Source organism: Rhinatrema bivittatum, chromosome 6 (genome assembly GCF_901001135.1).
Source record: "Rhinatrema bivittatum chromosome 6, aRhiBiv1.1, whole genome shotgun sequence".
Taxonomy (NCBI): domain Eukaryota; kingdom Metazoa; phylum Chordata; class Amphibia; order Gymnophiona; family Rhinatrematidae; genus Rhinatrema; species Rhinatrema bivittatum.
Window position 1 is genome coordinate 11991965 of NC_042620.1, and position 21415 is coordinate 12013379.

The 21415-nt window shown below is 48.4% G+C and overlaps 1 protein-coding gene across 1 annotated transcript in view; it reads right to left on the minus strand.

Moving 5' to 3' along the window:
• PLCD4 (phospholipase C delta 4) overlaps positions 1-18803 on the minus strand; it is an 88278-nt gene extending 69475 nt beyond the window's left edge. The window contains exons 1-2 of the mRNA XM_029605108.1: positions 18035-18803; positions 3876-4034 (exon numbers count right to left, since the gene is read on the minus strand). Of these exons, the coding sequence (XP_029460968.1) occupies positions 3876-4034; positions 18035-18803 (928 nt within the window). The remainder of the gene's footprint in view (positions 1-3875; positions 4035-18034) is intronic.
• Between the last annotated feature and the right edge of the window lie 2612 nt (positions 18804-21415).

Sequence of the window (21415 nt, forward strand, 5' to 3'; positions counted from 1 at the left end):
ATAAAATCGCGCGTCCATGCACGCGCGTGTTTTTAAAATCTACCCCTTATTCTTTACAGAAATTAACAGGTTAATTGCCACCAGATTGTTACATTAGGCCAAAAAAGAAATATAAAATGCAGTAGCAAACAACCTTTAAGACAAGATCACCAGAGAGGAGGGAGAGCTGGAGTTATACCAGATAGGCAAACTGTAAAGAAAGAGAAATGCTGATCAGATTGTACAGAAAACTAATTGTCGTCTAACCCAGGAGTAGCTGCAGCAATACATTTTTATATGATCTGCTGACTGTGCCCTCCATCCGCTCAGCCCATCTTTGCAAAGTCGGAGACAGAGCTATTTCACTCGCTGGCCCAAAAAGTCTGGAACTCGTTGCTACCTGATTTAAGAGCGCAGACAGATTTGAAAGCTTTTAAGAAATATTTAAAGACCTGGCTTTTTAAAATAGCTTTTAATGAAAACGAGCGATGCGACTGCTGTAACAGATGTAAGAAAATAACTAATTAAAAAAGTGAACGGCTTTAAAGTAGACAAGGCACGGTACATTAATATGATAAGATCATTATGCTGAAGAAATTACTTTCTCTTATTTTATTTATACTTTTATTATTTTATTTTTTTGTGTATTTTAAGTTTTAGTCTTCCTTTATTTCAATGTATTAATTTAGAATTATGTGCTATAACATGAATGTATTGTATCTTATATATTTTTTAATTTTTTTTACTTTATGTAAACCGGTGTGATAAATTATTGAATAATGGTATATAAAATTTTCAAACAAATAAGCAAATAAATAAATGAATAGATGTAGAAGGCTGGATATTTCCCCCCCCCCCCCCCTAGGATCTAAATAAGCTTTTAGTTGACGAGTATAACTGTGACCCAAGATCTTAACCATACATTTTGCTGGATATCTAAGACAAAAATTACCCCCTTTCGCCACCACAGTATCCCTTAGCTGAAGGAAAGCCTTCTGCTTCCAGGCACCCGGGAAAGCCCAGACGTTCCGACCCACAAAAGAATAGTTCCGATTACAGGAGAAAAGCCTCATAATAAGATTTGTTTTTCCCCCTCTATGAAGCACAAGCAATGAGAAATGTGGTTCCGTCTCGAATAACCTCAAAAGACTTCAAAAAATTTGGTAAGGTTTAAACTATCTGACCCAGGAGAAGAATCAATTTGTCCTGAAACATCTTGTGTTAACCTTAAATGGCAAATAATAAACCTTAGTCAGAGAAGGAGGTGATTCCTCAGCAATTCCTAAGCCTTCTGTCATATGTTTTTGGATCAACTCCAAGGGAAAAAGAAGAGGCATTTTAAGAAAATTAAGAATGAGTAAACTATGGAAACGAGATTTGTTCTCAAGTTTTCCCAAACGTCTCTGGATCCTAGCACTGTCTTTAACTGTTGCCATTTCAAATTCTTCAAGACGAGAAGTCTGAGATTCAAGAGTTTGAATTTTTTTCACCATTTTCAGGAGAGATAGTTTGTACCACTGAAAGTTGACCTTTTACCAATCCAACAAGGAATTAGTATCGTCCAGTCTTTTACTCACAGGTTTTTCCTCGAAGGTAATTGTTGCAGGTCTATCCAAACCTGACATCCATACGTCTCCTGATGGAAAAATATTGGAAGCCTGTGGGGAAGCAGTAACCAAACTCTCAGCTAAGACATCAGTCTCAAAGCTTCTCCTCATATTTGTCAACAAAGTTGGTGGAGGACCATTGTCGGGGCTAAGTGGGGTCTCAAGCTCTGGCAGGCGCACAGCTATCTCCTTAGCAGGGTCCGCAACGAGCAACGCTCCCGACTGAAGCTGCTCCACAGCCCCAAAAACATGAGGCAGAGTTAACTGAGAAGACTGAGAGGGAGGGCCAGAAGAATGAAGCCACCCTCTTCTTTTGACCATAATGATGAAAAAAAAGAGCATGCACCCTAGATCAGCAAAAAATGCTCCCAAACAAAAAAGAAGCACCTAGGGGCATGCCCCTTAAGCTTGAGTCTTCGGTGCGCCGGCAGCGGCATGCCGCAGGGCGCCTCCTTACGAGCCAGGAGTCGGCTTCCTCCACTGGTATCGTGCCGTGGGCAGGGCCTCCAGCTGCAGAGATGGACCGGGGAACGCATGGAATGCAAGATGGGTGCTCTCTTCCTCCCTGCCATGTCTTTCTTGAGATGGGGTGACCAGAATTATACAGAGTACTCAAGGTGTAGTCACATCATGAATTGATGCAGAGGAATTTTTAATCACTGCCTCACACCGAGCCAAAGATTTAAAGGTATTATCCTTAATGACTCCAAGATCCTTTTCCTGAGTAGAGATGCCTAATATAGAACCCAGCATCATGTAATCATACTATGGATTATTCTTCTCTATGTGCATCACTTTGCACTTGTCCAGGTTAAATTTCATCTGCCCCAGTCTCACAAGGTCCTCCTGCAAATCGGTTTGAGATTTAACTACTTTGAATAATTTTCTATCATCTGAAAATCTGATTATTTCAATCACTGTTTCCTTTTCCAAATTATTTAAAAATATATTAAAAATTACCTCTCCGACTATAGATTTCTGGAACATTCCACTATTTGCACTTCTCCATTGAGAAAAATGACTATTTAGTTTTATTCTCTGTTTCTTGTCTTTTAGCCAGTTACCAGACCACAATAGACCATCGCCTCCTATCCTATGATGCTTCCATTTCCTGATGAGCCTCTCATAAGGGACTTTGTCAAACATCTTTTGAAAATCCAGTTACACTATATCAACCAACTCACCCTTGTCCACTTGGACATTAACCCGTTCAAAAAAATCTAACAGATTTGTAAAACAATACTTTCTTTTGCTAAATCCATGTTGGCCTGTCCCATTAGTCTGTGTCTATCCAAATGACCAGTACTTTTTTTTTTCCAGAATGTACTCTGCCATTTTGGCCAGCATTGTTGTCAAGCTCACCAGTCTGTAATTTACTGCATCACCCCTGAAACCCTTTCTAAAAATAGGCATTACATTGGCCAGCCTCCAGTCTTATGGGCCATAGCTGATTTGAATGAGAAGTTACAGATAACTAGTGATACGTCTGTAATTTCATTTTTTAGTTTTTTCAGAACTCCGGGGTGTAAACCCTCTGGTCCTGGTGATTTGTTACTCTTCAGCTTGTCAATTTGCTCTATTCTGTCTTCCCAGTTCAAAGCTATTTGTTTCAGTTCTTCTGAATCATCACCCTCAAAGAATGTTTCTGCCATAGTATTTGCCCGATACCCTCCTCAGTAAAGACTTCATTTTTCTGCTATAGCCTTGGCCTCTCACTTATCTAGAGGTCCAACCAACTCCCTCACAGGCTTCTTGCTTCAAATATACTTGAAAAAAAAATTTTTTTTTTGCCTCTCTGGAAGCTTCTTTTCAAATTCTCTTTTGGCCTGCCTTATCAATGCTTTACATCTAACTTGCCAGTGCTTATACATTTTCCTATTTTCTTCATTTGGATCCACCATCCAAGATTCCCTTTTGGCTTTAACAGCCTCTCTCACCTCTCCATTTAACCATGTTGGCAATTGTTTGGTCATCTTTCTACCTTTTCTAAAGCATGGAATGCATCTAGTCTGGGCTTCCAAGATGGCATTTTTTAAACAGCCTCCATGCCTCATGAAATCTTTTAATCTTTGTGTTAACATGGCCACCCTTCCAAGTAATAACTGATTGCAGCAGCAGAACACAGAGCAAAATCTGCTCCTTCCAGGAGGAGACTGGGGGAGTTTCATGAGTGAGAAAATAATCTGTGGTCCCTTGAACTGGACACTAAGAGAAAGATGCCCAGTGACTGCTCAGAAAGGCACAGCCCGGTGACTACTGAGAACGTGCCGAAGGCTGCTAGCTACTTACATGTGGACTTGGTTTTGCTGCTTTTCTTGGACTTGTACCAGATGGTCATGCAGTCGTCCTGTAGTTTGAAATATCGCTGCTTCTTCCAGCTTCTGGATTTCACCTTTCGCATCACTGCCCCCAGCTGCATCTGCTGCAAGTTATCATCCACTTGCACCCCTGAAAAAGACACAGGTCACTGAGGAAGGAAGGTTCATTATCAAATTGCTATAAATATCACGGAAAAAGCACCAATGATTAAAATGGGGCGTGGTTAGGATAATTTTCCTGATACTGCATCGCATAGATATTTTCTGCAATGCGCGGGTTTTAATGCTGGAAATAAGTACTCCTTGATTCGGAGGGGGAGGGGGGAGGGGATATTAAGTCAAAGGAACCAAAAATTTAAAAACAATTTTTTTTTTTTTAAATCTGTCCGCTGGTCGGCAGGTTAGAAAAACGGACGCTCAATTTTACCGGCGTCTGTTTTCCTAACCCATGGCTGTCAGCGGGTTCGAGAACCGATGCTGGTAAAATAGTCCTGACAACAGATGGAAACCAGGGGATGTGCTTACAACAGACATCCACACGCCTCTTAAATAGACAGTTACAGGCCAATGCAATATCGGCGCGCGAAAAACGGGTGCTCAATCATGAGCGCCCGCTTTTCTAACACGCGCCCATCCTCCACTCCTGGGCGCGCGATGCGGCAGGCAAATGAGGTGCTGCGTTAAAAAGGAGGCGCTAGGGGAAATTGTGCGTCCCTAGCGCCTCCTCGGCATCGAGCACCCGGGAGAGGTGGCTGTGCGCGGGTTAGGAAATCGCTCAATTTTATGAGCATCTGTTTTCCTAAGCTGTGCACAGCCGCTCGTTAATTGAGTATCCGTTTTCCAAAGCTGACCGCCAGCAAGACTTTTTTTTTTTAGTTTTTTAAATTTAAATTTTTAAATTTTTTCAGTTTCTCTGACTTAATTTCGCAGTATTTTCTGCTTTTCTGTTAACTTTTGGGGCTCCTCAAACCTTAATGCCAGCTCCGGGGCTGGCATTCATTTTTGAGGGTAAAAATGTGTGCGTTAGGCGCACATTTATTTTTTACATAAGGAGGGAATAGCTAAGAGTCTCATCAACATGGCGTTTACACGTGATGCGCGCTAGTAGCTACGCGATGGTTTTGACGCACATTTTGGACGCGCTAGTACCCTTATTGCATAAGGGGTTGTGGATGCGCATCCAACCACAGGTTAGCCTGGGCGCACATTACTGCATCGGCCTGTTAGTGCTACAGCGTCTCTCCCCCTCTTATTACGCAGGCTCCATGACTGATCTTACAGTTTATAGGAAGTGACCTAAGAAGGAGCACTGCAGACGTCCTGGACAATTTGATGTGGTCCTGGAAGCTCTTCCAGATGGTGGGGAGTGCAGTGACTGCTCCCAGGCCCCAAAGGGATGTGCGGCAGAGTCACTCAAACAGAAGCGCTCTTCCAACAAAAGAGCGAGCTTACGGATCACCAAAATCACGGTGAAAGAACCCGGATTTACAGTCACTCACAAAAACTTTACAAAAATAAAACTCCTGCAGCCCGAAGTGTCCCCTTGGCCTCTCTTGCCTCCTAGACTTGAGTGCAAGGGTGGGCTGCTCTGTTTCCCTGCAGCTCCTTGGGCTGGTTCTCCTCTCCTCTGACCTGGCGTGGATGCCCTTCCCTGGACGCAGCTGCAGATTGCTCAGCAGAACATAATACCCACTTCTCCTGTGTCACAAAACTCTCCTTCCCCTCCGGCTCCCTCAGCACGCCCTCGACTTCTGATTCCCTCCACTCTTTCAAGTCCCCCTCGTGATCCTGGTTAGCAGGAAGATCCCTGCCAGTGGGGATGACCCTGGCAAACCAGCAGCGCAGTCCCAGTACACACCACCTGCCCACAAGGACCTCCTAGGCCCTACATCACTTCCGAGATGAATCCCATGTTTTTCCCGCTCTCGCTCGCGCCGGAAGCACCCGAACCCCTCACGTTTCTGATCTTGCCTCGGGAATCCTCTCTCCTGGTTGGCCACATTGCTCGGTCTGAGGGCTCTCTGCCGCGACAGCCAGGTACTCTGCCGGAGTCTGCCTGCGTCGCGTGAGCGTGACACGGAGGTGAGGGGCAGCCCTGTGGGGGTTCGGTCTCAGAGAAGGTCCTGCTCTGCACGGCTCGGCAAGCAAGGGGACCTGACTGAGCCGGGCAGTTTATCCTGGGCTGGAGAAAGAGAGATGACCGCCCTGCAATGTCACACACTGAATGACAGGCGAGGCCTGCGCCTGCTCCAGAGAACGGCATTTCTGAGCCACCTTACCCCATCCCCCTCCCCCCCCCCCAACGAGAAAGCCCACCCAGTGGGTAAATTGCAGATTGACCACCCGTCAGGGAGCCGGCCGGTCCATACTCACGGGTAGCGCAGAGGGGCGATGCCATGCTTCAGTCCTCACAGGCTCCGCGCGCCCGGCATCTGGAGGAGGAAGGAAGAGGCAATTACAACCTCAGCAGCCTAAGCACACAGACCCCGGACCGGTGCTTCGGGGGGGGGGTCCCATTCCAGCAGGGCCACAACAGAACCGAAACGCAGGTCTGACGGCTTCTGAAACATCACCTGAGGAAAGCTGAAACGTGCTTCGGACAGAGGAAAGCGGTGAGAGAGGTCAGTAGGGGAGCAGGCCTGGGCTCGGAGTGCAGCCCGGGGGTAGGCAGAGCTCCCTTGGACTGCCCTGCCGGCCCTGGTGGTCATCCGTCCAGTCCTGAGGGCTCCTGCTGTAAAGGAAAGCAATTAGAGGCAAGTCACTTTCATCTTCTTGTGCTTAGACTAAGTGAACTCTTCAGGGCAGGGACTCATTGCACGGGTGTGGGGTTTGTTGTAAATACAATGTACACATGGCAAGCTAGAATTATTAACTCCACCTCTGAACCTGCGAAGGCACCTTCCTGTACCACATTCAGGAAAAGAGAAGGCGGGTCTAGTGGTGAGAGAGGAAGCAGGCTCAGACCCTCTCTGCCCCTCTCTGCCCCTCCCTGAAACCCTCTCCTGCTGCTTCACCTAACCCACACAGCCTCAGCTCTTGCTAGAAGGGGATTAGAAAATGCTGGGAAGGAAAGCGGGAGCAAATGATCCCAGTTATGGGAATTTATGCGCTGCTCAACCCAAGGCGAAAGAATTGCGATTGCGCAGAACTGGATGGGAAAATGAACGGCTTCATTTTAAAAGGCCTACGTGCGCCCTCATGCATGGGTTATAAAATGCTCTTCATGCAATGCACTTTGCTACAGCTCCCTGTTGGGTGCAGGAGTCTGGGGGGAGAGAGAGAGAGAAGCTCTTTAGGGGGGGACTCAGTCTATACATGAACCATTTTAAGGGGGCACCGATTCAGGGTGAGTTTTCAGGAGGTGGCTGGGGGTAATGTTACAGACACAATGAGAGGTCGCGTCATTAAAGATTTTTTTGACTTTATAAGTGGTGAATGTTCTAAAAGGAGGAGGAGATTTGTACCCCGCAGTCTCTGCTCGCTCATTCTACAAATCCAGCTCCTTTTCATCACTTACACAGTCTCTCTCTCTCTCTCTCTCTCTCTCTGTAGCAGCAGTTACGTGTCTCAGTCCTGGAATGCTCTGCCTACGTTTTCTGGGCGCGCGTACCCTTTCCGGCTATTTAAAATTTGCATAGCTCCCTCTCGGGCCTATTTTTGCGCGCGTGTGGCTTTTAAAATCTTACCTTTCAGTTTGTACCCGAGACAATGAAGCATAAAATGATTCACCCTCGGTCACAAGGAGCAGGAGTGGGGCTCAAACCCTCAGTTTCTCCGAGTTTATAACCCACTGCTCTCACCACTAGATTTACTACTCCTTTCCACCAGGTTATACCCCACCCTGGAGCATCGCCTCCTAACTCATGACGTCTTATTTTTCTCAGGCGACTCTCGTGGGATTTTTGTCAAACGCCTTCTGAAAATCCAAATGCACTACATCCGCTGGCTCACCGTTATCCACGTGTTTATTAACCCCTTCAAAAAAATGTAGCAGTTTGGAGAGGCAAGACTTGCCTTGTGTAAATTCATGCCTTTCTATATGTTCTGTGATTTTATTCTTTAGAATAGTTTCTCCAATTTTTCCCAGCACTGAAGTCAGGCTCACCTGTCTATAGTTTGCTGGATCAGTCCCTGCAGCTTTTTTTAATGATCAGTGTCACATTGGCCACCCTCCAATCTTCAGATTGAACATAACAATAAACAACTTTAATGATAGGTTACAAATTACTAGTAATAGATCTGCAATTTCATTTTTTAGTTCTTTCAGTACTCTGGGTGTAAACCATCTGGTCCAGGCAATTTGCTACGCTTTAGTTTGTCAGTCTGCCCTATCATATCACCCAGGTTCAATGTGATTTGTTTCATTTCTTCAAAACCATCACCATTAAATTCTATTTCCGGCACAGGTATCTCCCAGCATGCTCTTCAGTAAACAGCAAAACAAAGAATTCATTTAGTCTTTCCGCTATGGTCTTGTCTTCCCCATGTAACCCTTTAACCCTTCGATCACCTAACGGTCCAACCAACTCCCTCACAAGCTTCCTACTGCAGATATATTTTTAAAAAGGTTTTATTATAAGTTTCTATGGCCAGCTTCTTTTTTTGTAATTCCCATAGATGCGAATCTATTTTTTTTTTTTTAACTCCCCATAGATTTTTTTTTGTAACTCCCCATAGATGCGACAAAATCCTCCATTCCGACCCTCGCCCTTTCTACTTTCTCCCTCCACCCCCTGTGGATATACCCATCCTCCTCCCCTTCCCTTATTACTATCCCCTGCAATCTACTCTAATTGCTCTGATTTAATTCAATTATTTGAACTAATATGTACATATGTATATAATTCTCGTATCATATTCTCCTACCATTGTTAACCCTCTCCCTGTTAAATAATGATAATATTGTAAAGCTTGTTGCTAAGTTATGTTACAATGTGAACCGAGGCGATGTTTTGCAAACGTGCCTCGGTATATAAAAAACCCTTAAATAAATAAAATAAATAAATAATTATTTCTTTATTTCATTATTACAAACATAACTACCACATCAGCATTCCCCCAATCCCACCAGCCCCTCCCCTCCCCCCCCAGCAGCAGTCTATTTACTAAGCACAGCCAGCTTCTTTTCAAATTCTCTTTTTGCCTTATCAATATTTTACAACTGCAGACTGAGAAAAAAAAGTAAAGTAATTTCTCTTTGCTTCTTTCCTATTCTGGAAGCAGGAACAATAGAGCTTTTTGTTGTGGAGGTTTGTTTTTTTTAAGCAAGGGAAAGATAAACTGTGTTTTATTTAGACTAATTTAGTTCAAGGAAGTTTCTTAAGATGTGTCATAATTTTATTTAGGATAGAAAAGAGATTTTATTTCATTTGTGAGAACTTGAACATCATCTCTATGAAGGAAGTTCACCGTGAATTCATGCAGATCGCAGAGCTACTACACATCAGCAACTGCTTCATCACCCAGCTGGATTGCAGAGATGTTTATCTACAGGATTCAGCCTTCACGTGAGATTAAAATGAGACTTTATGCTAATATTCTGGTGGGAGTTTTGAAATCTTTCTTGAACTGAACTGAGATATAAGGCGGGGTAATGGTTTTATCTTATAACTTACAAAAAGCTAATTTTCTTAATTTTCCAAATGCTAATAAATGTTCTTTTTACTATAATGCCATGTTCTTCTGTCTCCTATAGAGGATAAGAATCCAAATGTGCTGTATAAATGTGCACGCACTGATTCTGTATGCGTTACCTGTAATTGTAAGGTGAATTTTAAAAGCTTGGCACGTGGGGTGTGCGAAGACGTCGGGCTCACGCACGCCAGCCGTGTTTTAAGAAGTGCCCGGATAGCACATAAAACCCACTGCAGGCCCATCTGAAAGCTAAGGGGCCTGGGCATGGTCTGGGCAGGGCATGGGCGTTTCGGGGCCAGGCCAAGGGATGTGCACATAAATATGCGTCCTGGCGTGTGCCGAGTTCCCCCGCCACATAACTTTACTTCTGCTATGGGTGACCTGTAAGTCGTAAAATAAAAGGATCGAGCCATTTCTGAGGAGTTTAAAGAGTCTGGGGTGACTATCAAACTGGGGTGGAGGGGGTGTTTGGGGGAGGGCCTGGCTGTTAACTGGGTGAACTGGTGGATGAACTGGGAAACCGAGAATGGCGTGGGCGCGCATCCCTTTTAAAATCCCCCGGCTCATGCAGTAAAAGGGGGCATTAGTGCGACCACTTAAAATTAGGAGCAGCTGTGTGAGCGGCCAGGCTGGTTTATAACACGCACGCAAGTTATAAAGTAGCTGCCTCCCTGGTTGTGGCCGACGCACATGCGCCAATGTGCGCCCGCACGCCGGTTGGAAAGTTACTGTCCCTGTGTTTATTTTATTTCATGCTGTTTTTGTTTTCTTTTTTGGCCTCTCATCTCCAACCCTGGGAGAGGTTTAGCTGTGTGGATATTTAGCTGTGTGGATATTTAACTGTGTGGAGGTTTAGCTGGGTGGAGGTTTAGCTGTGTGGATGTTTAGCTGTGTGGATATTTAGCTGTGTGGATGTTTAGCTGTGTGGATACTTAGCTGTGTGGAGGTTTAGCTGGGTGGAGGTTTAGCTGGGTGGATACTTAGCCGTGTGGATACTTAGCTGTGTGGATATTTAGCTGTGTGGAGGTTTAGCTGTGTGGAGGTTTAGCTGGGTGGATACTTAGCTGTGTGGATACTTAGCTGTGTGGAGGTTTAGCTGGGTGGACGTTTATCTGGGTGGATACTTAGCTGTGTGGATATTTAGCTGTGTGGAGGTTTAGCTGTGTGGAGGTTTAGCTGGGTGGATACTTAGCTGTGTGGATATTTAGCTGGGTGGAAGTTTAGCTGTGTGGAGGTTTAGCTGTGTGGAGGTTTAGCTGGGTGGAGGTTTAGATGTGTGGACGTTTAGCTGTGTGGAGGTTTAGCTGTGTGGAGGTTTAGCTGGGTGGAGGTTTAGCTGGGTGGAGGTTTAGATGTGTGGACGTTTAGCTGTGTGGAGGTTTAGCTGTGTGGATACTTAGCTGTGTGGAGGTTTAGCTGGGTGGAGGTTTAGCTGTGTGGATACTTAGCTGTGTGGACGTTTAGCTGTGTGGACATTTAGCTGTGTGGAGGTTTAGCTGGGTGGAGGTTTAACTGGGTGGATACTTAGCTGTGTGGAGGTTTAGCTGTGTGGACGTTTAGCTGTGTGGACATTTAGCTGTGTGGAGGTTTAGCTGTGTGGATACTTAGCTGTGTGGATACTTAGCTGTGTGGAGGTTTAGCTGTGTGGATACTTAGCTGTGTGGATATTTAGCTGTGTGGATATTTAGCTGTGTGGAGGTTTAGCTGTGTGGATACTTAGCTGTGTGGATGTTTAGCTGTGTGGAGGTTTAGCTGGGTGGAGGTTTAGATGTGTGGATACTTAGCTGTGTGGAGGTTTAGCTGTGTGGATATTTAGCTGTGTGGAGGTTTAGCTGTGTGGACGTTTAGCTGTGTGGATACTTAGCTGTGTGGAGGTTTAGCTGTGTGGACGTTTAGCTGTGTGAAGGTTTAGCTGGGTGGAGGTTTAGATGTGTGGATACTTAGCTGTGTGGATGTTTAGCTGTGTGGACGTTTAGCTGTGTGGAGGTTTAGCTGGGTGGAGGTTTAGATGTGTGGAGGTTTAGCTGTGTGGATATTTAGCTGTGTGGAGGTTTAGCTGTGTGGACGTTTAGCTGTGTGGATACTTAGCTGTGTGGAGGTTTAGCTGGGTGGAAGTTTAGCTGGGTGGAGGTTTAGCTGTGTGGATGTTTAGCTGTGTGGATGTTTAGCTGTGTGGAGGTTTAGCTGTGTGGATATTTAGCTGTGTGGAGGTTTAGCTGTGTGGACGTTTAGCTGTGTGGATATTTAGCTGTGTGGACGTTTAGCTGTGTGGATATTTAGCTGTGTGGAGGTTTAGCTGTGTGGAGGTTTAGCTGGGTGGAGGTTTAGCTGGGTGGAGGTTTAGCTGTGTGGATACTTAGCTGTGTGGAGGTTTAGCTGGGTGGAGGTTTAGCTGTGTGGATGTTTAGCTTTGTGGATATTTAGCTGTGTGGAGGTTTAGCTGTGTACGTTTAGCTGTGTGGATACTTAGCTGTGTGGAGGTTTAGCTGGGTGGAGGTTTAGCTGTGTGGACATTTAGCTGTGTGGACGTTTAGCTGTGTGGGATACTTAGCTGTGTGAAGGCCTCTCCAAACGCACAGCACTCGCCGCCGAGGGCTCCAACGCCGGCCACGCGGCCAGTCCCTCCGCTCCGCCCTCTAAGACGCCGCACCAGCCGATTGGCTCCACACCTACCTCCACGTCAGCGGTAAGCGGGGGTTTTAAATCCCAGACGCCCAGATCGGCGTCGTGCGCCGGGCGTCGCGCGCCTAAGGAGCGCGACAAAGGGGCCTGCCCCTTTGTGTGCCCCTTCGTGTAGCCCCGGAGGGCTACACTCCCAGCTCCGGCTCCAACTAGCCTCTACTCACAAAGACTGCCTTCTCCCCCCGGTCCATCAACAGCACAAACGCAGCACCACTACAACACAAGCGCTACACGCTAAAATGTTCCCCACCTTCCCAATACCTATTTTACAACACAGCCTGTCAGCAATAGGAAAACCTAACAGATCATTCATACTACAACACAAACGACAGGCGCTACACCGAAACCTTAAATCATTCACCCCAATTTTGATAACACCCATCACCCAACACTTAGGCCTCACTGTATTCTCACTTTCACTATTCAATGCACAATCTCTGTCCAAGAAATCTCTAATCCTCAACGACTATCTCCTTGATACCAAACCAGATATATGTGCTATAACAGAAACATGGCTCAAACCCACGGACACAGCAATTATAAACCAACTTCCCACATCAAACTACGACATCTTCTCCATCCCCCGACTGAAAAAAAGAGGAGGAGGACTCCTATTTGCATCAAAAAAAGACCTCGGGTTCATCCAGCACCCATACAACTCAGACTCTAAACTAGAAATGGGTCTCTTCACCTCGGAACAACTACAAATCCTACTCGTCTACGCCCCTCCGGGCCTCCTTGAGACAGACCCCTCCCCCTTAGTAGAGGAAATCACAACCCTCATCAAACTGGACGCTCCAGCAATTATCCTAGGAGATTTTAATCTGCATGTGGACAACCCTACCCCATCATCCAGCTGTGAATCCTTTCTCTCAGCCCTCTCAGCCCTGGGTTTCAAACAATTAGTTACCAAACCCACACACAAAGCAGGCCACACACTGGATCTTATCTTTATTAACCCAGGCATCAAACATTCTTCACGCCTCAAAAGCAAGAAGGTCCCTTGGTCTGATCACTCACTTATCTCAACCGCATTCTCATTGAAAAAACCCTCCACCTCCAAAGGGCCCTCACCATCTTTCCCATACAGAAGATCCTGCTCTACAGAAGACCTCAGCTCCCACCTAGCCTCTCAACTTCCATCCATTGATCTCTCAAACCCGAACACAGCTCTCCGCTCTTGGAAAGCCATCACAGATTCCATAGCCGACATGCTATGTCCGCTAGCAACCAAAAAATCACTCCCAAACGCCTCCAAAAGACAACCATGGTTCACGGAAGAACTAAGAAAGCTAAAACAAAATCTAAGACAGAAAGAGAGCGACTGGCGCAAATCCCCAAGCACCAATACACGATCCATCTACAAAGCCACCCTCCATCAATACAAGTCAACTACCTCTAAATCCAAAAGGGACTACTATGCATCCAAGATTCACCACTTAATCTTCGACGCAAAAGCCCTCTTCGCCTATGTCTCCAATCTCACCCAAATCATCCCACAGGAGATTCCCAACGACCTAGCACAACCCAAAGCTGAAGAACTTGCTCTTCATTTTCACAACAAAGTCAACAGCCTTCTAACTCATCTGCCTTCTAATCCCACCGACCCTGCTCTTTACCAGTCTCTTCAACAATCATCCCTCAACAACAATGGTCTGGAAACACTTGAACCCATCTCTATCTTAGAGATACAAACTCTTATAAGAAGAATGAAACCTTCCTCCCATCCTTTGGATACTATCCCCACCAAACTGCTCCTGGCCATCCCTGACTCCATCGCTAAAACATTGTCGGACATCATAAACTGCTCACTCTCCCAAGGACTATATCCTGACGACCTCAAATTGGCCTCCATCAAACCTCTACTCAAGAAACCCAACTTGGATCCTAAAGACCCCAACAACTTCCGTCCTATCGCCAATCTCCCATTCATAGCCAAGATTCTAGAAAAAGTTGTCAATACTCAACTCTCCGAATACATAGAAAAAAACAAAATCCTATTCCAATCACAATACGGATTTCGCAAATCACTGAACACAGAATCCCTCCTCATCTCCATGTCTGACTTCATATTAATGGGCCTTGACAAAGGCCAATCCTTCCTCTTAATTCTACTGGACCTATCAGCCGCCTTTGATACGGTCAATCATTCCATTCTCACTTCCATTCTGGCTTCTATAGGTATCTCAGGCACCGCTCTCTCATGGTTTAAATCTTTTCTCTCCAACAGAGGCTTCAAGGTTAAGATACAGAACAAAGAATCTTCACGAATGGACGCATCCATAGGAGTCCCTCAGGGCTCCTCACTGTCACCTACACTCTTTAACATTTATCTTTTACCTATCTGCCAACTCCTCTCCAACCTTAACCTCAAACATTTCCTCTACGCCGACGACATCCAGATCGTGATACCCATTAAAGAATCTTACACAAAAACATTGGTTCACTGGGAAAACTGTCTCTTCGAAATTAAACATCTCCTGGCTAACCTAAACCTAGTTTTAAACTCCTCTAAAACAGAACTGCTTCTCATCTCCCCAGATAACAATGCCATCTCTAATCCTCCAACTATCCCAACTACTACACAGGTGAGAGATCTAGGAGTATTAATTGATAACCGGATGAACCTTAAAGCTTACATCAACAGAACCACCAAGGACTGTTTCCACAAACTCCAAGTTCTGAAAAGAATTAGACCACTCTTCCACACTCAGGACTTCAGAACCATTCTACAAGCTATCATTTTTTCTAAGATCGATTACTGTAACTCTATCCTTCTGGGCCTACCTTCCTCCTATACTAGACCCCTCCAGATGTTACAAAACGCTGCGGCAAGATTACTGACAAACTCCAGGAGGAGGGACCATATATCTCCAATCCTAAAAGATCTCCACTGGTTGCCTGTTCACTTTAGAATCCTCTACAAATCTCTTTCCATAATATACAAAACCATCCATCAACACACCCCACTCGACTTACAAGTCCCATTCCAAATTTATAACTCCTCCAGACCAACAAGAGACACACTCAGAGGATCTCTTCAAGTGCCCCCAGCCAGATCTACCAAACACATTACCTTGAGAGATCGGGCCTTTTCAACAGCCGGCCCCCTTCTATGGAACTCCATCCCACCGGACCTTAGACAGGAGCCCAGCCTCCCAACCTTCAGGAAGAGACTCAAGACCTGGCTGTTTAAAAAAGCTTTCCCGGACACCGATTAATTCTATTCAGCCAGATTCTACCACTTCCACATGTAAAAATGTTATTACTAATGTAAATACCTATACCTAATGTTATTCTCTCCCTTTCCTTCTCTCCTCCCAGTTCTATTACCTTCTTATTTGTAACTGCTTCCTTCTACACAAATAGGTTATTAAATTGTTCACTGTACACCCCTGTTATATGTAAACCGGCATGATGTGTTTGCAACATGAATGCCGGTATATAAAAATTTTAAATAAATAAATAAATAAGATTTAGCTGGGTGGATGTTTAGCTGTGTGGACGTTTAGCTGTTTGGATACATAGCTGTGTGGAGGTTTAGCTGGGTGGAGGTTTAGATGTGTGGATATTTAGCTGTGTGGAGGTTTAGCTGTGTGGACATTTAGCTGTGTGGATATTTAGCTGTGTGGAGGTTTAGCTGTGTGGACGTTTAGCTGTGTGCAGGTTTAGCTGTGTGGATATTTAGCTGTGTGGATGTTTAGATGTGTGGACATTTAGCTGTGTGGATATTTAGCTGTGTGGAGGTTTAGCTGGGTGGATGTTTAGCTGTGTGGAGGTTTAGGTGTGTGGAGGTTTAGCTGTGTGGATATTTAGCTGTGTGGAGGTTTAGCTGTGTGGAGGTTTAGCTGTGTGGATATTTAGCTGTGTGGATATTTAGCTGTATGGATATTTAGCTGTGTGGAGATTTAGATGTGTGGAGGTTTAGCTGTGTGGATATTTAGCTGTGTGGAGGTTTAGGTGTGTGGAGGTTTAGCTGTGTGGATATTTAGCTGTGTGGATGTGTTACACTTGCTCATTTTAAAGCAGGCAGCTGAGAGATGAAGTTATTTATGTGGCCACTCTCATACCTTTCCCTCCTTTTTTCTTCCTCTGTCTCTTCCTTCCCCTTCCCCCTTTCTCCCTCTCACCCTGTCTCACTCCCTTTCTCGCTGTTTCTCTCCCCTTTTCATCTTCCTCGCCTCTCTTCCCCTTCCTGTCTCCTCCCCAGTCTCTCATCTTTTCCCCTATCTTTGTCTTCCTCCTCTCGTTTATCTGCCTCCCCCCCCCCCCCCCCCCCGTCCCTCCAGCCCCAGTTTGTACTTTGACTCTGGCTGACCCCTGCGGGTCCCTTTCTGGGATCAGTGCTGCTCAGACCTGATCAGGTTTCCTCTCCCGTGCGGCGGAGAGGAACTAATGAGCTTTCTGCAGTCGTAGGATCTTCCACTTTCAACTCCACTTAATTAGAAAGGGAGAGAGCATGCGAGCGGCAGGGCAGGGAGGAGAGAATGGGAAGGTGTGAGGATGTGAGAAGGGAAAGTGAGAGTGTCAGTGTGGAGGGGGATAGGAGAGAGTGCGAGCTTGAGGACCGTGTGGCGCCCTGAAGTGAACCCGCAGCAGCAGAGGCCCAGGCACTGGCTTTGTGCTTCTCCCTTTCCCACTCCACCTATTACTGTGGCCAGATGTGGACATATTGTCAGGCCAGGAAGGTTTCCTGAAGAGAGGGTGTCAGAGAGAGAGAGAGAGAGAGAGGGAGTCTGTCGCCTCTTTTAAAAAATGTCAGGTTGCAAGCTGTCTTTTAAAGCTGAAGTACTTTGTGGGGCTGCAGTTCATGGGAGGTGTCAGAAGGAGACCGGATTAGCCCCAGCTAAAGACAATTAGCAGAAGTGTAAAGGCTGGGGGTGTTTATCTATAATTGTGAACAGGAAGCTGCGGTCACACCTTGCCAGGACTGAGAGCAGCAGCTGCTGGATCCTCTCCTAGTGACTCCTGCAGCCGATGCCTCAGTTCATTGTCTTTTGGATTAAATGGACCGGACCAGGGCCGGCTTGGGTTCCCCAGCGAGGGCTGCGCACTGCCATGTGAAGAACCTGGACCAGAAGTCTGCTCCCCAGGCTGGGCAGGGGGATGCTGCAGGAGTAGCATTCATAACCCCGGGGAGGGGAGAAAGGCCAGGGCCGGGGCGAGCGTATTGAGCGCTCTGGACCTCTCCCCCCTGCCTGCCAGGACCGATCTGCTCAGATTGGGATGTGCTTCTTGCACAGATCCAGGAGCAGGTGGCAGAGATGATCCGATGCAATCTTCCTGCCCGACCTGATTAGCCCTGGCTGTGGGGTTGCTCGGTGGGGGAAGCAGACAACTATCCCGCGCTCACAGGCCCATGCAATATCCCTGCGGGGAAAACGGGCGCTGGTGGGTGGGGCTCCCGCTTTCCTGACGTGCACCCGTCCACCTCTCCTGGGCGCTGGTGGGTGGGGGGCTCCCGCTTTCCTGACGTGCACCCGTCCACCTCTCCTGGGCGCTGGTGGGTGGGGGCTCCCGCTTTCCTGACGTGCACCCGTCCACCTCTCCTGGGCGCTGGTGGGTGGGGGGCTCCCGCTTTCCTGACGTGCACCCGTCCACCTCTCCTGGGCGCTGGTGGGTGGGGGGCTCCCGCTTTCCTGACGTGCACCCGTCCACCTCTCCTGGGCGCTGGTGGGTGGGGGGCTCCCGCTTTCCGGACGTGCACCCGTCCACCTCTCCTGGGCGCTGGTGGGTGGGGGGCTCCCGCTTTCCTGACGTGCACCCGTCCACCTCTCCTGGGCGCTGGTGGGTGGGGGCTCCCGCTTTCCTGACGTGCACCCGTCCACCTCTCCTTGGCGCTGGTGGGTGGGGGGCTCCCGCTTTCCTGACGTGCACCCGTCCACCTCTCCTGGGCGCTGGTGGGTGGGGGGCTCCCGCTTTCCTGACGTGCACCCGTCCACCTCTCCTGGGCGTTGGTGGGTGGGGGCTCCCGCTTTCCTGACGTGCACCCGTCCACCTCTCCTGGGCGCTGGTGGGTGGGGGCTCCCGCTTTCCTGACGTGCACCCGTCCACCTCTCCTGGGCGCTGGTGGGTGGGGGCTCCCGCTTTCCTGACGTGCACCCGTCCACCTCTCCTGGGCGCTGGTGGGTGGGGGCTCCCGCTTTCCTGACGTGTACCCGTCCACCTCTCCTGGGCGCTGGTGGGTGGGGGGCTCCCGCTTTCCTGACGTGCACCCGTCCACCTCTCCTGGGCGCTGGTGGGTGGGGGGCTCCCGCTTTCCTGACGTGCACCCGTCCACCTCTCCTGGGCGCTGGTGGGTGGGGGGCTCCCGCTTTCCTGACGTGCACCCGTCCACCTCTCCTGGGCGCTGGTGGGTGGGGGGCTCCCGCTTTCCTGACGTGCACCCGTCCACCTCTCCTGGGCGCTGGTGGGTGGGGGGCTCCCGCTTTCCTGACGTGCACCCGTCCACCTCTCCTGGGCGCTGGTGGGTGGGGGGCTCCCGCTTTCCTGACGTGCACCCGTCCACCTCTCCTGGGCGCTGGTGGGTGGGGGGCTCCCGCTTTCCTGACGTGCACCCGTCCACCTCTCCTGGGCGCGCCATGCAGCAGGCAAATGAGCCGCCGAGTAAAAAGGAGGCGCTGGGGGAAAAGGCGCGTCCCTGGCGCCTCCTGGGCACCGGGCGCCCGGAAGCGGCTGCGCGGGTTAGGGAAACGGACGCTCAATTTTTACGAGCATCCGTTCTCCTAACCTGACCGCCAGCAAGTCATTTTTTTATTTGTATTTTTTCACATTGCTGCTTTCTGTGGTTCCTCTACCTAATGTCGCTACGATATCGAGTCGGGGGGACCACAGAAAAGCAGGATTTTTTCTGCTTTCTGCAAACGTTTAGGGCTCCTGAAGACGTAATGCCAGCTCCGGGGCCGGCGCTGATTTTTCTGGGTAAAACTGTGCACGTCGGGCGCACGTTTATTTTTTACATAAGGGGGTAGTGGGTAATAGCCTGAACCGCGTGGCATTTACAGGTGATGAGCGCTGTTCGCCAGGCGCTGGTTTGCATGCACATTTTGGTACGCTGCAACTTTAAGTCATGCGCACACCTCCCGTGCGTAAGTGTGCACCGAATCTTAAGAGATTGCTCGAGAATATGTATTTTGCGTATCTTTTCTAGGACTTTGCCAGCTTTCACACACGTATACAGGAGGATTTTAAAAGCTGCTCGTGCAAGGAACAGCCCCGTTTTTCCAATTAGTGCCACTATAAGAACATAAGAACATGCCATGCTGGGTCAGACCGAGGGTCCATCAAGCCCAGCATCCTGTTTCCAACAGAGGCCAATCCAGGTCACAAGAACCTGGCAAGTACCCAAACACTAAGAAGATCCCATGCTACTGATGCAATTAATAGCAGTGGCTATTCCCTAAATAAGCTTGATTAATAGCCGTTAATGGACTTCTCCTCCAAGAACTTATCCAAATCCTTTTTTGAACCCAGCTACACTAACTGCACTAACCACATCCTCTGGCAACAAATTCCAGAGCTTTATTGTGCGTTGAGTAAAAAAGAATTTTCTCCGATTAGTCTTAAATGTGTTACTTGCTAACTTCATGGAGTGCCCCCTAGTCCTTCTATTATCCGAAAGTGTAAATAACCGATTCACATCTACTCGTTCAAGACCTCTCATGATCTTAAAGACCTCTATCATATCCCCCCTCAGCCGTCTCTTCTCCAAGCTGTTTGCCCAATTAATATCGAGGTCTTCCAGAGCCCTCAGCTTCTTCAACCTGCCTGCCTCCCAGTTGACTCCGTCCTCTCTCCTTGTCCTGTGAGCCCTAAAATTCAATATCCATAGACTTGCAGCAGCAGTAAAGTTACGCAGATAACAAGTCGATGTGTGACACAGTCTCTGGTTTTAAAATATGGTGTTACCTGCATAACTGTTGACCCCCCCCCCCCCCCCCCCCAGGGCCAGTGCAAGGGTATTGGACGCCCTAGACGAACCTTCTGCCTTGCATCTCCCCACTCCCCCGACTCCGACATCATTCACTGAGGGGTAGATTTTTAAAAAATGCGCGTTCGCGTACTTTTGTTGGCGCACCAGTCGCAAACAAAAGTACGCTGGATTTTAGCAGATACGCGCGTAGCCGCGCGTATCTGCTAAAATCCAGGATCGGCGCGCGCAAGGCTGCCGATTTTGGGCAGCCTGCACGTGCCGAGCCGCGCAGCCTACCTCTGTTCCCTCCGAGGCCGCTCCGCAATTGGAGCGGCCTCGGAGGGAACTCTCTTTCGCCCTCCCCTCACCTTCCCCTCCCTTCCTCTACCTAACCCACCCCCCCGGCCCTATCTAAAAACCCCCCCCCTACCTTTGTCCAGGGATTTACGCCTCCCGGAGGGAGATGTAAATCCCCGCGCGCCAGCGGGCCGCTAGCGCGCCGAGACACAACCCGGGGGCGGTTCTGGAGGGCGCGGCCACGCCCCCGGACTGCCCCGGGCCGAAACCATGCCCCTGGGCCCGCCCCCAAAACGCCGCATCGATCGGCCCCGCCCCCGACAAAAAACCCCGGGACTTACGCGAGTCCCGGGGCTCTGCGCGCGCCGGTGCGCCTATGGAAAATAGGCGCACCGGCGCGCAAGGCCCTGCTCGCTTAAATCCGGGCGGATTTACACGAGCAGGGCTTTTAAAATCCGCCCCTTAGAGTCCCACCCTCTTTCTCACTAACACCATTGCTCTCTCTCTCACACACACACACACACACACACACACAGAGGGCGCAAGACTCTGCTTCTTTCGGCCGCGAGCAGGGTGAGTGCTCCTCATGGCTTGCTGAGCCTCTACTTCTCTCGACCGTGCATAGGATGGGCTCCGCTCGCGGCCCCACATGGCTGCTTTTTGCCACCCCCTAATGCCTGACACCCCCTAGGCGACCGCCTAGTTCACCTATTGGGACGCGCCGTCCCTGTTGACCCCACCCACATCCATGTCCCGCCCCTTTTGTGCTCTCTTGTTTTGATGCGCGTAATTTGCAGCTTATTAAAACCCACATTGCTGGCGCACAGCCCACGTACGAGCGTATGTGTGCGATTTTGCACAAGCGACACTTTTAAAACTGTAAGCTCTTTGGGATGGGGTCTGTCCTGCTTGAATACTCATCACCTGCATGCAGCCAATAATTCTGTAAGCATTGTTACTACCCCTCCTCTTAAAACGCCACCCCA